This window comes from Balaenoptera musculus, chromosome 17 (assembly GCF_009873245.2).
Source record: "Balaenoptera musculus isolate JJ_BM4_2016_0621 chromosome 17, mBalMus1.pri.v3, whole genome shotgun sequence".
Taxonomy (NCBI): domain Eukaryota; kingdom Metazoa; phylum Chordata; class Mammalia; order Artiodactyla; family Balaenopteridae; genus Balaenoptera; species Balaenoptera musculus.
In genome coordinates this window covers 25,432,590-25,450,696 of record NC_045801.1, presented here as the reverse complement: position 1 = coordinate 25,450,696, position 18,107 = coordinate 25,432,590, and the positions used below count along the sequence as shown (strand labels likewise).

The 18,107-nt window shown below is 33.4% G+C and overlaps 1 protein-coding gene across 3 annotated transcripts in view; it reads right to left on the bottom strand.

Moving 5' to 3' along the window:
- The window catches only part of CSMD3 (CUB and Sushi multiple domains 3), a 1,196,954-nt gene that overhangs the window by 640,860 nt on the left and 537,987 nt on the right, over positions 1 to 18,107 (bottom strand). For all 3 annotated transcript variants that reach the window (XM_036830958.1, XM_036830959.1, XM_036830960.1), the window contains one exon: positions 11,057 to 11,178. In XM_036830958.1, coding sequence (XP_036686853.1) covers positions 11,057 to 11,178 — 122 coding nt within the window. The remainder of the gene's footprint in view (positions 1 to 11,056; positions 11,179 to 18,107) is intronic.

Here is an 18,107-nt window from a genome sequence, read left to right as displayed (position 1 = left end):
CTTTGGTTATGGAAATAGTCAATATTTTCCATGCAACAATATGGTAGTCATCAGCAACATGTGGCTATTGAACACTTGAAAAGTGCTCATCTGAATTGAGATGTCCTACAAGCATTAAACACATTCTGGATCTCAAAGATTTGGAATGAAAAAATGATGGTAAATTATTGCATTAATAATTTTATGCTGATTACATGTTGAAATTATAATGCTGGGGTTAAATAAAATAAAACATTAAAATTAATTTCATCTTTTTTTAACATCTTTATTGGAATATAATTGCTTTAAAATGGTGTGTTAGTTTCTGCTTTATAACAAAGTGAATCAGCTATACATATACATATATCCCCATATCTCCTCTCTCTTGCATTTCCCTCCCACCCTCCTTATCCCACCCCTCTAGGTGGACACAAAGCACAAAGCTGATCTCCCTGTGCTATTTGGCTGCTTCCCATATGCTATCTATTTTACATTTGGTAGTGTATATATGTCCATGCCACTCTCTCACTTCGTCCTAGCTTACCTTTCCCCCTCCCTGTGTCCTCAAGTCCATTCTCTACATCTGCGTCTTTATTCTTGTCCTGCCTCTAGGTTCTTCAGAACAATTTTTTTTTTTTTAGATTCCATATATATGTGTTAGCATATGGTATTTGTTTTTCTCTATCTGACCTACTTCACTCTGTATGACAGTCTCTTAATTTCATCTTTAACAAATGTAACTTCTAGAAAATTTTAAATTATATATGTAGCTCACATTATATTTTTATTGGAGAATGCTGGTCTAGATAGCCTTCAAACAATTTTGTGCAGATAGCTCAAAATTTTGAAAACTACCATTTCCTACAATTTTAAATAGATTTGTCTATTTTTTTTAAAAATTCTAAGTGTGAATAGTTTCAAAGTATCCAATTTCTGTAACACTACAATTTTACAAATAAATTAGTTTCCTTAAAAATTTGTATTATTAGTTCATTTAACTTCTAGAAAATGTCTACTGTGTATTATAAATTGAAAAACTGTAAAATCAATCAGACAAATAGGAAATTTCTTCTGTTCAAAAAGTTAGACTTTGTGTTTCAATTCAAATTAGTCTATAATATACCTCTCTGTAATGTGAATTTTAGTTCTAGGATAGACAGAGATACAGATAAATGATATAAAATAGGTGGATGGATGGACGGATGGATGATAGATAAGATAGGTAGGTAGATACATACGTACATACATATATATAGAAAGAGATGTGCTTTTCGATAAATTTGTTTTTTGGATAAAATAAGGTATTGTCTCCTTCAAATATTTCTTATTGAATCTAGCTTTTGCTTTGTTCTCAAGGACTCTCCTTCAGGAGCTATGCATCTGGAATTTCCTCTCTGGATATCCAGAGTTTTATTTACACTCAAGCAATGTAAAATATTAATATTTCAGCTAGAAAAGTAATATACATCATTGTTCTGAAAGTAAAGACAACCACAAAAGGGAAAGTGATAAAAGAGAACAAACAGAGGTGCTTCTTCAGGCAAGACAATGTTAGAAAATGGAATATCTGAAAATGGTGTCCAGGTGCCCCATGTACAACTTGGGAATTGTTTGTATACCCCAGGGGTCTACACATGTCCTATTAAAGACAAGTGCACTAGACCACCTAACTGAGGAAGATCAACCTCATAGAAATTAGGGAAAAGCTCAAAGCAGAAATGTATTTATTTACCACAAATGCTAATGTTAAATGCATATCTTAATTCAAGAAGAACAATTAATTCAATGACCAGGTTAAAGTAGCAGTTCTAATATTTTAACTTATTTTGAAGAATCTCTCGGTTCTATTCATCACTGAAATGTTACAATTAAAAGAAATATTCCCTTAGAGAGGCTAATGGAAAGGGTAAACTTAAAAAACATATATTTCTTTAGATTGTAATGCTTAGTCATATTTTTAGTAAGCTTAATGGAAATGTTTGTAAACTGATTAGTGAAAATGACTATAATTTAATGTTTAATATTTTAGTATTAAACACAGTCACCTTTACATTATTCAAACACATAATCAAATATGGAAGAAAATATAATGCAGTGATTTTTTCTGCATCAATAAATAAGTTAAATCTGACAAATAACTAAGGAGAATAAACAGAAGCATATTACTTGAGATGGCAACATTTGGCAATAATAATAGATGTCATTTAAAGTCATCTTTGAATTAGACATTTCACATTTTCTTATCTAATGAGTAAAACAACTTTATGATATAGTATTATTGTCTTTAATAGATGAAACTTTAATAGATGAAAAACTGTGGTTCAGAGGACTTAAGAAAAATCCCTGCCTAAAACTGTATGTAACTAGTAAGAGGATACTCCAGATTTGAAACCAGTTCCATCCAATAATATCCAGTTTCAAATCTTCACCCATTTCACTCACCCCTCCAACCCCCTTCTCCTCTGGTAACCACTAATCTGTTCTCTGTATTTATGAGCTTGTTTTTATGTCATTTTGTTTGCTTGTTATTGTTATTTGTTTTTTAGATTCCACATATGAATAAAACCATACAATGTTTGTCTTTCTCCATCTGACTTATTTCACTTAGCATAATACCCTCAAAGTCCATCCATGTTGTTGCAAATTGCAAGATTTCACCTTTTTTCATGGCTGAGTAGTATTTCATTGTGTGTGTGTGTGTGTGTGTGTGTGTGTGTGTGTGTGTGTGTGTACCAGAACTTATTTATCCATTCATCAATTGATGGTCACTTAGGTTGATTCTATATCTTGGCTTTTGTAAATAATGCTACAATGAACATAGAGGTGCATATATGTTCTCAAATTAGTGTTTTTGTGTTCTTTGGATAAATACCCAGAAGTGGGATAGCTGGGTCGTATGGTAGTTCCCTTCTTAATTTTTTGAGGAACCTCTATTCTGTTTTCCACAGTGCCTACGTGAATTTACAGTCCTACCAAAAGTATATGAGGGTTCACTTGTTTCCACATCTTCTTCAACATTTATTATTCCTTGTCTTTTTGACAGCAGCCATTCTAACAGGTATGCAGTAAGACATCATTGTGTTTTTTATTTGCATTTCCCTGATAGTCAGTGATGTTAAATATCTTTTCATGTGCCTACTGGCCATTTATAAGTATTCTTTGGAAAAATGTCCATTCAGATCCTCTGCCCATTTTTTTAATGTTATTTTTTATTGTTCAGTTGTATGAGTTCTTTATATATTTTGGATATTAACTCTTTATTTGCAAATATCTTCTTCCATTCAGTAGGTTGCCTTTTCATTTTGATAACAGTCTCCTTAGCTGTGTAGAAGCTTTTTAGTTTCATGTTGTCCCAGTTGTTTATTTTTGCATTTGTTTCCCTTGCATATGGAGTCAGATCCACAAACACCAATGTCAATGTCAATTGCACATGTTTTATTCTAGGAATTTTATGGCTTCAGGTCATACATTCATGTCTTTAATCCATTTTAAGTTAATTTTTGTGTATGCTGTAAGATAGTGGTCTACTTTCATTCTCTGTATGTGTCTGTCCAATTTTCCCAACACCATTTATTGAAGAGCTTGTCCTTTCTCCATCGTATGTTCTTTGCTCCCTTGTCCTAGATTAGTTGTCCATATATGTGTGGGTTTATTTCTGGGCTCTTAATTCCATTCCATTGATCTATGCATCTGTTTCTGTGTCAGTGCCACACTGTTTTGATTGTTGTAGATTTGCATTATAGTTTGAAAACAGAGAATGTGATACCTCCAGTTAATACTTCTTTCTCAAAATTGTTTTGGCTATTTGAGGTCTTTTGTGGTTCCATACAGATTTTAGAATTACAGCTGGCCCTTCATGGGTTTGAACTGTGCAGGTCCTCTTATACGTGGATTTTTTTTCAATAAATATGTACTATAGTACTACATGATCTGTAGTTGGTTGAATCTGTGGAAAAGAAACCATGGTACAGAGGGCTGACTATAAAGTTATATGCAGATATTCATTTGTGCAGTAGGCTTGCACCCCTAACCCCTACGATGTTCATGGGTAAATGTATTTATTTTAGTTCTGTGAATTATGTCATTGGCATTTATAAGGATTGTACTGAATCTGTAGATTGCTTTGGGGTAGTATGGACATTTTAATAATATTAATTCTTCGAATCCATGAGCATGAAGTATCTTTCCTTTTTTGTATCTTGTTCCATTTCTTTCATCAGTGTCTTATAGTTTTCAGTATTTAGGTCTTTCACTGCCTTGGTTAAATGTATTTCTAGGTATTCTATTATTTTTGATGTCATTATAAATGGGATTATTTTCTTAATTTCTCTTTCTAATAGCCTGTTATTAGTGTATAAAAACAGAGCAGATTTTTGTATATTGATTTTGTATCCTTTGACTCTCCCCAATTAATTTATTAGTTCTATTGTTTTTTCGTTTTTGTTTTTTTTGGTGGAGTCTTTAGGGTTTTCTATATACAGCATCAAGTCATCTGCAAATAGTGACAGTTTTACTTCTGCCTTTCCAAGTGGGTGGCTTTTATTTCTTTTCCTTGCCTAGTCGCTGTGGCTAGGACTTCTAATACTATGTTGAATAAAAGTGGTGAGAGTGGACATCCTTGTCTTGTTCCTGATTTAGAGGAAAAGCTTTCAGCTTTTCACTGTTGAACATGATATTACCTGTGGGATTTTCACATATGGCCTTAATTATGTTGAGGTAAGTTCCCTCTACATCCCCTTTGTTGAGAGTTTTTCTTATAATAAATGTATGTCAAATTGTCAAAAGCTTTTTCTCCATCTATTGAGATAATCATATGATTTTTATCCTCCAATTTGTTAATGTGATGCATTATGTTAACTGACTTGCAGATGTTGAACCATCCCTGCATCTCTGGAAAAATCCAACTTGATTGTGGTATATGATCCTTTCAATGTATTGTTGGATTAGGTTTGCTAATATTTTGTTGAGAATTTTTGAATCTGTGTTCATCAGTGATATTGGCTCGTAATTTAATTGTGTGTGTGTGTGTGTGTGCGCACGCACGTGCATGTGTGTGTGGTGTCCTTGCCCTGGCTTTCATATCAGGGTAATGCTAGCTTCATAAAATGTCTTTGAATGTGTTTGGAAGGCTTCCTTCCTCTTTAATTTTTTGTGAAAGTTTGACACGCATAGGTATTAAATTTTTGAATGTTTTGTAGAATTCATTAGTGAAGCCACCTGGTCCTGGGCTTTTGTTTGTTGGAAGGTATCAGATTACTACTTCAATCTCCTTATTAGTAATCAGTCTATTCAAATTTTCTATTTCTTCATGATTCATTCCTGGAAAATTGTGTGTTCCTATGAATTTATCTATTTCTTTAGGTTGTTCAATTTGTTGGTGTATAATTGTTTGTGGTAGGTTCTTTCTCAGAACCTCTTTTGCTGTATCTGATAGATTTTGATATGTTGTATTTACGTTCTCATTTGTCTCTAGATGTTTTTTGATTTCTTCCATGACCCATTGGTTATTCAGTAGCATGTTGCTTAATCTCCATGTTTTTGTCTTTTTTTCCCACTTTTTTTTCTTGTGATTGATTTCCATTTTCTTGCCATTGTGATAAGAAAAGATGCTTGATATGATTTCAATCTTCTTGAATGTATTGTGACTTGTTTTGGGCCCTTAACATGTGAACTATCCTGGAGAATGTTCCATGTGCACTTGATAAGAATTTGTATTCTGCTGATTTTGGATGGACTGTTCTATATACCTATTAAGGACTTAATTTGGTGTAAGGTGTTGTTTAGGTCTATTGTTTCCTTATTGATTGTCTGCCAGGATGATCTATCCATTGATGTAACTGGGGTGTTCAAGTCCCTTACTATTATTGTATTGCTTTCAATTTCTCCTTTTAAGTCTGTTAATATTTGCTTTATATATCTTGGTGTTATGTTAGGTACATATACATTTATAAATGTTATATCTTCTTGGTGGACCGGCTCTGTTATCATTATGTAATGCCCTTGTCTTTTACTATCATCTTTATTTTAAAGTTTACTTTTTGTGATATGAGTATCATATCAGCTTTCTTTTCATTTCCATTTGCATGGAATATCTTTTTCCATCCCTTCACCTTTAGTTTGTGTGTGTACTTACTCCTGAAGTGAGTCACTTGTAGGCAGCATACAGATGGGTCTTTTTTTTTTTTTTTAATCCATTTATTCTCCCTAGGTCTTTTCATTGGAAAATTTCATCCATTTACATTTAAAGTAATTATCGATAGGTATGTACATATTGCCACTTTGGTAACTGTTTTCTGGTTTCTGTAGTTTTTCTCTGTTCTTTTCTTCCTCTCTCTTTTCCTTGGGTTTTGGTTGTTTTCTTTAGCATTATTTTTAAATTTCTGTTCATTTTTTTGTGTACTTAATGTTTTTTCCTTGTGATTATCATAAGGCTCACATACTACATTCTAATTAAATAGCAGTTTGTCTTAAGTTGTTAGGAACTTAAATTTGAACACATTCCAAAGCTGTATATTTTCACTTCCCCAAGTGTTTTATACTTTTGATGACACACTTTACATCTTTTTATGTATCCCTTAACTATTGTAATTTTAGTTAATTTTACTACTTTTGTCTTTTAATCCTCATGCTTGCTTTATAAGTAATTGGTATACTACCTTTGCTATATATTTACCTTTTCCAGTGGATTTTTACTTTGTTTTATTAGTATTAAATTACTGGCATTTATTTTCAGTCTAAAGAAGGTCCTTTAACATTTCTCTCAGGGCCAGTTTAGTGGTGGTGAAGTTCTTTAGCTTATGCTTCCCTGGGAAACTCTTAATCTCTCTTTCAATTCTGAATGATAACCTTCCTGGGTATGTTATTGCAAAATTCTTGGTTGGTTGTTTTTTCCTTTCAGCACTTTAAATATGTCATGCCACTCCTTTTGGCCTGTAAGATCTCTGCTGAACAAAACAAAACAAAACAAAACAAAACAAAAAACTGCTGATAGCCTTATGGGGTTTCCCTTACACGTAACAGGTTGTTTTTCTCTTGCTGCTTTTAGTATTCTCTCTTTGCCCTTGACTTTTACCATTTTTAATTATAATGTGTCTTGTTATGTGTCTCTTTGGGTCCATCTAACTCAGAATTCTCTGTGCTTTCTGGACCTTGATGTCTGTTTCCTCTCCAGATTATGAAAATTTTCAGCCATTATTTCTTCAATAATTTTTCTCATTTTTTCTTTCTCTTCCTTCTGGGACCACTATAACACAAATGTTATTCCTGTTGATCTTGTCCCAAAGGTTTCTTAAGATGTATTCAGTTTTTTAAATTCTTTATTCATTTTGCTGCTCTGTCTGGGTGAGTTCCATTGGCTTGTCTTCCAGCTTGCTTATTCATTCTTCTACCTCATCCAACTTGTTTTTTGAACCCCTATAGTGTATTTTTCAGTTCAGTTATAACTTCTGTTTGGTATTTCCTCATATTTTGTCTCTTTGTTGAAGTTCTCACTGTGTCTGTCCATTCTTCTCCTGTGTTCAGTGAGAATATTTATGACTATTACTTTGAACTCTTTATAAAGTAGATTGTTTAACTCTGCTTTATTTTGTTTTCTGAGGCATTGTCTTGTTCTTTCACTTGGAACATATTCCTCTGTCTCCTCATTTTGCCTAATTCTCTGTATTTGTCTCTATGTATTAGGTAAATCAGCTACCTCTCCCAGTCTTGGAGGTGTGACCTTATGTAGGAGATGTTTTGTAGGGCTCAGAAGTGCCAGGCACTCAAGGGGTGTCCCCTATGTGGACTGCATGCATCCTCCTGCTGTGGAGGGGCTGCAGCTGCTGCTGCAGTGTGCTGGTGGGCAGGGCTGGCCTCTATCATGGCTGGCTGCAGGGCCTGGTCATGGTAGCTGCTGGACGCTGGGCAGAGTCACATCCCAGCTGGTTCTGTGGCACAGGAGTAGGTGGAGCTTTTTGTAGGGCACATCCCCTGGCAGTAACAGGTTAGATGGAGATTTCGTAAATGGTGCTTTCCAGAGATGGTATTAGCAAGGTACCCTGAGATTTCAAAACTGGCTCCCACCAGTGTCTTAGTCCCCAGAGAGCATCTCAACTGGTTCCTGCCTCTCCAGCAGACACTTTAAGATCAGTAAGGGAGTCCCCTTTACCTTTGACCTTTTCAAGTGATTGAAATCACTTTTCAATCTGGTGATTTTGTGCTGGTTTTCAGGTTGACTGAGTCTGCATGTGACCCCTTTAAGAGTGAGTTTTCCATTCCCTGTAGTTCTACAGTTTTCCTGGATGTATTACCCATTGGTTTTCAAAGACATGTGTTTTAGGGGCTCATCTTTCCTGTGAAGGATCTAAGAGTTGGAGTGCCTGACGTGAAGTTCAAATCTCTTGCTTCTCAAGGAAAATATCCATACCTTGTGATCCTTCCAGACTGTGAATCGCTGTGGCTGGGGTGTGGTTTTTTTCCTTGGCATGACTGCATCTCTGTTTCTCCTAACTGTCCATTTACCCTTTGTGGCTGTCCTTTCACCCTTTGTTGTGGAGATTCTGTTGTGTTTTCAGTCCCCTTTCAGAGGGAATTATCCCATATGTAGTTGTATATTTGTTGTATCTGTGGGAAGAGTTGAGTTCAGGATCTTCCAGTATCACCATCTTGAACCCTCCCCAATGATTGCTTTTAAATTATCAAACATAAAGAAAAACATGAGCAATGAGTTTTGAAGAAAATCATAGATATTGAGGGGTTAAGTATCTTGGTTAATTTGGGTTTATACCAACTAAGAGAGCTCCGTGCCTGTGGTTTATGCCAGTAACTGTCTTCCCAAAAGAGTTCTGACATGGTAATCTATGTAAGCAAATCTTCCAACAGTATTTGTCAAAATGTATGGTTATAACCTGTAGTGCCTCATAAAATTGATTTAGTGAGGCATGATCAGTAGTTTAAAAATAGATTACAACAAGTTAGAATCAAAAACAGAGAATTGCATTCATGTAGTAAGGGAAAATTATTTTGTAGCATTGTATGTATGTATGTGTGTGTCTCTGTGTGTGTGTGTGTGTGTGTGTGTGTGTGTGAGTGAACTGGGCCACAATGTAAAATATAATTGTGGGAGATGGTTGAAAATGCTTGGATTTTTACAGGGTACCTTAAAATGGATATAAACCAACAGATCAAAAATTAATGTCCTCAATCAGCTATTTGATAAAAATAGCAAAGAAAGTAATTATGTTTTCCTTACAAAATAAATTCGATTTTTTTAGGGAGAGAAAGAATAGATAAAAGTCTGGTAGATTGGTTAAGAAAAGCAAGGAGATATGTGATGACCTCTGTGAAACTTCAGGTAATTCAATAATGAAAATGAGTTAAGCTTAGCAAAGTAGACATCTTATAGAGCAGGAGATAATTACCACATTTTGCTGACAATTATAGGTAACTGCTATGACACAAAAAAGATTTCTATCTCAATAAAAGATTAATACAATGTGTTTCTCCCATACTTTACAATGAATTTGCTTCATGCTTATCTTAGTATAAGATACTTATGTCTTAGTGTGAGATACGTCATTGTAAATAACACACATCTTATAAAGTACACAGCATTGACCTTTGCCACCTATGTGATCTTAGACACATTATTTATCTTCTTTATTAAATGTAGACATAAAATTATTTATCTATTAAGGGAAGTCTTAAAATTAAATAATTCATGAAAAGTGCTGCGAATGGTACCCGGCATGTTGCTAAATGCTCAATAAATGTGAGTTTATTTTTTCTCAAGTAGTTCATGATTTTTTTCCCTTAACAACCCATAATTTGCACAGAGAAGGTATTCGATAAATAAACATTTGCTGAATTGAATTGAATTGAATTGACAACACGGGTTAGGTAAGTAAAATGATTTCCTTTGTGAAGGTGAAGGATTAGATTTAGTAATTTTCCCAAGGTTTATACAGATAGTTTAGGGGAGCGTAGGCTTCTGACCTAGTTCTTATGAGTCGTAAACCAGGCCTCTCCTATAAGGCAAGTGTAATTGACCACTGAGTTGATTTTTAAAACAACCCTGCTACTCTTATGATTGTTTCATGAACATAAAACCCAAAACAGTCTGGAAAATAGTATACTTTGTATCTAATAACGAGTTAATGTTTTTAAAGTACTTATTAACTCTGCTAAGTACTCTGTATGCATTACCTCACTTACTTCTCGTAACTTTGAAATACATGCTCTTATTACTCACATTTTATAGATAAAGAAACTGAATTTCAGAGAGGTTAAATAGCTTGATCAAAGTTGTTAGTAGGTAAATTCTAAATCAGTATTTGAACTACAAATCTGACGCAGTTTTATGGACTCTACCACCAACCATTCCTTAATCTAACTCAGATAAGATATCATATATTCTGAGAGGAATTTTGACTCTTCCTATTTAGGTCCTTGCTATACATTCTTACAAGGAGAAGCAGGATAGAGAGAACAGAAACAGAAGACTTGCTAATTTTTCAGCTGCTCTTTCATTCATTCAGCATTATAATTTTGTTTGAAGTACTGTGGCGTATACATATTTAGATGTATTATTCATTTTTAGTCAAATAGAAAGACAACCCAACCTTTAGAAGTACCCATAATATGAATCCTCTATTAGTGGAGAGCACATTAATAACTTTTTATAATAAAGAAAAGCTATGTGATCTGTGGCAATAGAGAAACACTGAAAGGAAAGGCAGCTATGTATAAAAACATGATATACCTGAATGATATGTCAAGCAGAAAGATATGAAGTGAAAAGCCATTATTTATGGCCTCTTTAAAAAAAAAAAGTATACCTACACCTTCAAAAGTTTGTCTCAGAAAACATTAATTTATAATTTTAATGTGTTGTCGTTTATATGTTAGTTGGGATAGAACTGCAGTATTTAACATTTTTTCCATATTTCTCATATAAGTTTATGTTTTATTTAATGGATAAGTAGGAAATATTTTAGAAATCATACGTTAGGTATGAATTTTCTTCACTGCACTTCCCTCATGATGTCTTTGTTTTTGTCTTTATGGTTATGCTTTTTTACCAGAGATGGTTTTCATTTACCTTATTGGTGTTCACCGCTGTGATGACCCAGACACACTGTGCATTGCTGTCATACTGGAATGGAAAGTTGGGAGACGTAAAGGTTCCACTTGGTCCTTGAAGATTAGAGCCACATGTCTTCACTAAAAGAGAAATTGCATTTTAAAAGGTGAGCGTGCCACATGCAAAATCATAGCAATAAAATAACTTGCAAATAGACTTTAAATTCAAAATTGCACAATAATAACCACATTGAAATATATATTATGACATTCTAATGTGACATCGAAATGAGAGTGTTTTATACACCCTGAAGTTCACAAGCTCATATTTTAAACATTAATCGAAAACTATGAATAGTTTTAGTTATGAATAAAAGTGTGAAGCATGATAAATTGTCCTCTGACTGTAAATAGGTTAGTTTAATTAGTGAAGGTTATATTTATTCAATATTGTGTTAACAAAATTCTACAAAGAGGAAGAAGCAAATCTTTGGATTGATTAGCAATTTAAATAGTGTTTTCCTTTCTATTTATTAAGTACACTAGGACTCATAATAGCATAATAGCATAAAACTCATAATTGAAACATCAATATTAAAATTACTTTTTCTGTTTTTATAACTGTGAATTGGGCCATTCAGATTACAAAAAGAGCTACACTGAAGTAATTTTAAGAAATTCCCACAAAAGTCATGTTATAATATTTCCTCAGTTTTCTAACCCTTCTCTCTTCTAATTAACAAAAGAGTTTCTGACCACACTGTATCTGTCTTGACTTCCTTCTTGAGCACCACAAAAGTTTCTTGGTGGCATTACTTTTGACATGCATTTTTTTTGCCCCATTCCATTAAAATCCTGCCTAAGTCATCTTTTTCCAATCCATCAATAATAATTCATTGTATTTTTAAGTCATGTACAGTTTAATATAGATTTTCATACGCACATAAAACTTTACATATAATCACTTTAAAGATCAGTTTATGGAGGTTCCAAAAGTTTGTTTGACTTGTCCAAGATCACTCAGCTAGTAAATAGCATAGTCAAGATTCCAGCTCAGGTCTTCCAACTTCAAGTCTATCTTTTTATCATGAAATGTGTGTCTCTCTAGTATGTTAGTATTTTTTAGCTAGTTTTTTTTTCCCCTTTAGCTCATATTTTAGCATGAATCTATTCTAGACAACTTTGTGGTGATTTATTGGTTACTTTTAATTTTCTCTTGTTTGTGTCTGACTTCTATATTTTAAACAATAAAACTGTTATTTTATAATAAGGAAATATTAACAAATGGTATTTTTCTTCCTTCAACATCAATTACCAACCTTCCCTTTTTCATTTACTACCCCACTTCTTGTAAGTCTTCCATATTCATTACTCCATTTTGTTCTCTCTTGTTCACTTTTATTTTTATTTTTTTCAATTTCCAATTTCCATAGTATAAATACCTTGGCTGATTTTAGGCTACCAAAGCTTTGTCAAGGCCTTACAAAATTTCTGAATATTTAATATTTGGTTTCTTTTTTACAGTTTTATTGAGATATAGTTGGCATATAACATTGTGTAAGTTTAAGGTGAACAACATGATGATTTAATTAACACCTCCATCACCTCACAGAATCATCACTTGTGCATGTTTGTGCGTAGCAAGAATTAAAGATGATACAAATAGATGGAGAGATATACCATGTTCTTGGATTGGAAGAATCAACATTGTGAAAATGACTCTACTACCCAAAGCAATCTACAGATTCAATGCAATCCCTATCAAACTACCACTGGCATTTTTCACAGAAATAGAACAAAAAATTTCACAATTTGTATGGAAACACAAAAGACGCCGAATAGCCAAAGCAATCTTGAGAACGAAAAATGGAGCTGGAGGAATCAGGCTCCCTGACTTCAGACTATATTACAAAGCTACAGTAATCAAGACAGTTTGGTACTGGCACAAAAACAAAAATATAGATCAATGGAACAGGATAGAAAGCCCAGAGATAAACCCATGCACATATGGTCACCTTATCTTTGATAAAGGAGGCAAGCATATACAGTGGAGAAAAGACAGCCTCTTCAAAAAGTGGTGCTGGGAAAATTGGACAGGTACATGTAAAAGTATGAAATTAGAACACTCCCTGACACCATACACAAAAATAAACTCAAAATGGATTAAAGACCTAAGTGTAAGGCCAGACACTATCAAACTCTTAGAGGAAAACATAGGCAGAACACTCTATGACATAAATCACAGCAAGATCCTTTTTGACCCAGCTCCTAGAGAAATGGAAATAAAAATACAAATAAACAAATGGGACCTAATGAAACTTAAAAGCTTTTGCACAGCAAAGGAAACCATAAACAAGACCAAAAGACAACCCTCAGAATGGGAGAAAATATTTGCAAATGAAGCAACTGACAAAGGATTAATCTCCAAGATTTACAAGCAGCTCATGCAGCTCAATAACAAAAAAACAAACAACCCAATCCAAAAATGGGCAGAAGACCTAAATAGACATTTCTCCAAAGAAGATATACAGATTGCCAACAAACACATGAAAGAATGCTCAACATCACTAATCATTAGAGAAATGCAAATCAAAACTAAAATGAGGTATCATCTCACACCGCTCAGAATGGCCATCATTAAAAAATCTAGAAACAGTAAATGCTGGAGAGGGTGTGGAGAAAAGGGAACACTCTTGCACTGTTGGTGGGAACGTAAATTGATACAGCCACTATGGAGAACAGTATGGAGGTTCCTTAAAAAACTAAAAATAGAACTACCATACGACCCAGCAATCCCACTACTGGGCATATACCCTGAGAAAACCATAATTCAAAAAGAGTCATGTACCACAATGTTCATTGCAGCACTATTTACAATAGCCAGGACATGGAAGCAACCTAAGTGTCCATCATCGGATAAATGGATAAAGAAGATGTGGCACATATATACAATGGAATATTACTCAGCCATAAAAAGAAATGAAATGGAGGTATTTGTAATGAGGTGGATGGAGTTAGAGTCTGTCATACAGAGTGAAGTAAGTCAGAAAGAGAAAAACAAATACAGTATGCTAACACATATATATGGAATCTAAGGAAAAAAAAAAAAAAAAGGCCATGAAGAACCTAGTGGCAAGACGGGAATAAAGACACAGACCTACTAGAGAATGGACTTGAGGATATGGGGAGGGGGAGGGGTGAGATGTGACAGGGTGAGAGAGTGTTATGGACATATATACACTACCAAATGTAAAATAGATAGCTAGTGGGAAGCAGCCGCATAGCACAGGGAGATCAGCTCGGTGCTTTGTGACCACCTAGAGGGGTGGGATAGGGAGGGTGGGAGGGAGGGAGATGCAAGAGGGAAGAGATATGGGAACATATGTATATGTATAACTGATTCACTTTGTTATAAAGCAGAAACTAACACACCATTGTAAAGCAATTATACTTCAATAAAGATGTTTAAAAAAATATATGTTTCAGACTGGGAAATTGTCTTTTTTGAAAATGATTTTCTTTTCACATAAAAATAAAGAAAAAAGCACTCATAAAATGACAAGTAAGAATCACCCATAAATATGCTGGTCTTCCTGACTGCTTCTGTCCAAACCAAAGAGTAACCACTTAACAAGTAAGGTTGTATTTCTGCAAATACTTTCTTTTTGTAGGTGTACATGTTTTTACAAAATTCTTGGCTTTTTGTGTGTTTGAGTGTTTTAAGAAACTGAGCTAATTCTATACATATTCCTCTGAAACTTATTTTCCCCTCATGTATCATGAATACTGTTCTAGGTCAGCACATGCGGATTTACTTAATAGATTTCACAGTCCCAACAGTAGCTGATGGATGCATTGGAAATTTTTGACAGCCTTCAACTATGAGAATAGCACATGGTAATTTGGGGTTTCCTTAATTCTGGGTTGGGGAATGAGAAGACCAGCCATTTGAGCAGATTTGCAACAGCTGATCCATAGCAACCAACATACAATATAACTGAAAGGAAAAATTATCTTGTAAGCCACTAAGATTTTGTGGTTGCTTGTTATACAGCACATGCTAGTGAAAGTTTGTTTTAATTTTTTCAGCTATAAAACAATCCAGGAATGGAGATCTTGGTACCTATATCTTTATACTTGTGCTAATACATGTTCTTTATATTTGTGCTATCATGGCAGAATGAATTCTTCAAAGGCTTACTTAGCTACGATATGTGAGGATTTAAAAATTGGATAAATATGTGTAAATTACTCCACACTTTTTTTCAGTATACTCTCAAAAATGGTATAAAGAAGAATAGGTCTCCACATTCTCACCAAAATAATAGTGTTATCTATTTGTGTTTTTGTCATTACATTAAATATGTTAATAACATTTTGATTTCCAATTCTCTACATTATTAGTATGGTTTAGCAGAAGTTTTTACTGTTATTTCTATTTCTTTTGCTCTGATTTTCCTGTTCATGTACACTTTTTCTAGTTTCAATTGTCCTTTTCTCATGGTTTTACAGAAGTTTCCTACATATTATCAGTATTAACCATTTTTTATGCATGTTGTAATTACTTTCCCTTTTTTTTTTAATTTGTAAACTTTGCTTTTAATTTTCTCTGAAAACTTTTTAAAAAGTACATGTAAATATCAGTATTTTCCTCTAGGGTAGCTGTGTTTTATGTCTTGGTTAGGAAAGGTTTCTTCAAATCTAGGTTTTCAAAAGTTGAAAAGGTTGAAAACACCATCTAATGTTTAATTCTCATACTTTCAAATTTTATGTTATATTTAAACTTTTCATTTATCTGGAAATTATTTTTGTATGGTGTGAAGTAGGGTAGATAATTATACTTTCCAATATATGGATATCTGTTTTCCCAGTAGCATTTATAGTAAACTCTGTTTTACTCCCCACCAATTTAAAATGCCATATGTATTATGTTATGTTATGCTCCACTCCCCCTTTCTCTCAGAAATCCATACATGGATCTGAACTGGTATTTTGTGTATTGATTCACTTATCTATGATTATTTCTCTGAAATACCATACTGTTTAATCACTTTTAATATAGACATTGCAAATCTCGTCACTGTTCAATTTCATTATTTTCTTTGTTATTCTTGAATATCTACTTTTCCATGAACTTTTGGTATGTCAGTTTGTGAAGTTTAAAAAAGATTGGTAGTCTTATTAAATTATATTGAACTCGTACATTATTTTGATACAAATTTTCTTCTTCAATGTAGCATTAATAACACAAAGGAGAAAGATAAATGTGATTACAGTAGATGCTTATTAAATGTTTGATAAATAAAGCAGAAATTCCTGATTTAAGTTTTAGAAACACAGAAATAGTAGAAAAAGGAGAAAACTTTCTAAATGTAACAATGAATGTATGAAATTAAAAGAAGTATTAGACTACATAATAAAATGTGAAAACTTTTGCCATTAAAGATTAGAACAAAACATGGATGCTCAAAATCTGTGACAGCATTCAACATTATCTCAGAAGTTCTAGGTAATGCAATAAAGTAGGAAAAATTTGGAAAGGATTACAAAATAAAAAGGTATCATTTTTTTACTTACAATATGCAATTTGCCTACCTAAACTCAAGAGAGCTAATAATTTGTCTACAATTTATACTATGTTATATTTAAGAGTCATGTAAACTGGCTTTGAAGAAAACATGCATATGAAAATTTAAAGTTTTCTTTTATAACAATAATGATCGGCAATTCAAATGGAAAGATCCAATTCACACAAGCAACAAAGTGAATGTGTAATTTTGAAAAACATATTTGGCAAGAAAGGCACAAGACTTCTATAAAGAGAACCATAAAAAAAATTCTGAAGGAAATGAAATAAAACCTGTGTAAGTGAAAAGACAGGTTGTGTTCTGGATGGGAAGGCTTGTCACAAAGATGTTAACATCCTGATTTCAGCAGTTTAAAATGAATTGATACAAATTAGCTAATTTTTATATAGTCTTTATATCTATGATTATTTTAACTCTTAGTGCCTCTAACATAGTTATTTTACAATATTCTGTATGTTTTATTCATGTTCCACCTATATTTTTTAAAAGGTAGAGAAGAATAGCTAATTTATCCTTTTCTAGTCTTGTTTTCGAAGTAAAATGAGCCTATATATAAGGAGACACTGTGAGCTACTGTTAAGAGGATTATGCCCTTTCAAGAAAATGATGTAAGCATAGTAGCAGAAAACAAACAAACAAAATTCATCCTTAACCTCTCTATCAATATACCATAGTGCTATTTTTTCCTCAGGTCAATCACATAGAGTTAACTATGCTTTGAAAAACACCTAAGAAAAAGGTTAAATACAATGAAATATGTTTTGGTTCAACTGTAACCTCCAGGCATTTAGATTTATGCTGGATATAATGTTTGAACTACTCAAGTAAGAGAAGCAAAAAATTTATTTTTTGGTTGAATAAGAAAGATACAATTCTCAGGTTAAATCTTCTTTTTGCATGGAATATACCAGCTGGGTCCGGTCTATAGTGGTCTCTGGGTCTACTGAACCCTGAAGTATCTCTTTCACTCTCTTCTTCCAGAATCTTCATGAATTTTTAATAATATTGAGGGACTATTGTGATCCTGTTCCAACATATTCTCAGGATTTGAAAATTCCTTAAAGCTCTTTCCACTCACTTACTTGCAATTCCTTAAACACAGTGAGAATGTTTCCACTTAAGACGTTAGTACTTGCTTTTTTTTTCACTTTGTATAGGTTTCTCCTCAAACAGTTCTTAATAAATAGTCTATTCTGACTAATCTATATGACTAACCTATCTAAACTTTAGATTTTTAAGTATCACCTTCATACACTACATACACAGAGATATACATATTTACACAAAGTATATACACATGCATACATGTGTACACACACACATATATACCATTGTTTACTGTCTCTTTTCCTTATTAGAATGACAGCTACATGAGAGCAAGGACTAGGTTTTGTTCACCATGGTGTCTCCAGTGCCTAGAACAGTGTGTGGCCCATAGTAGATACTCACTAAATACAGGAATGAATGAATGAGACCATGATT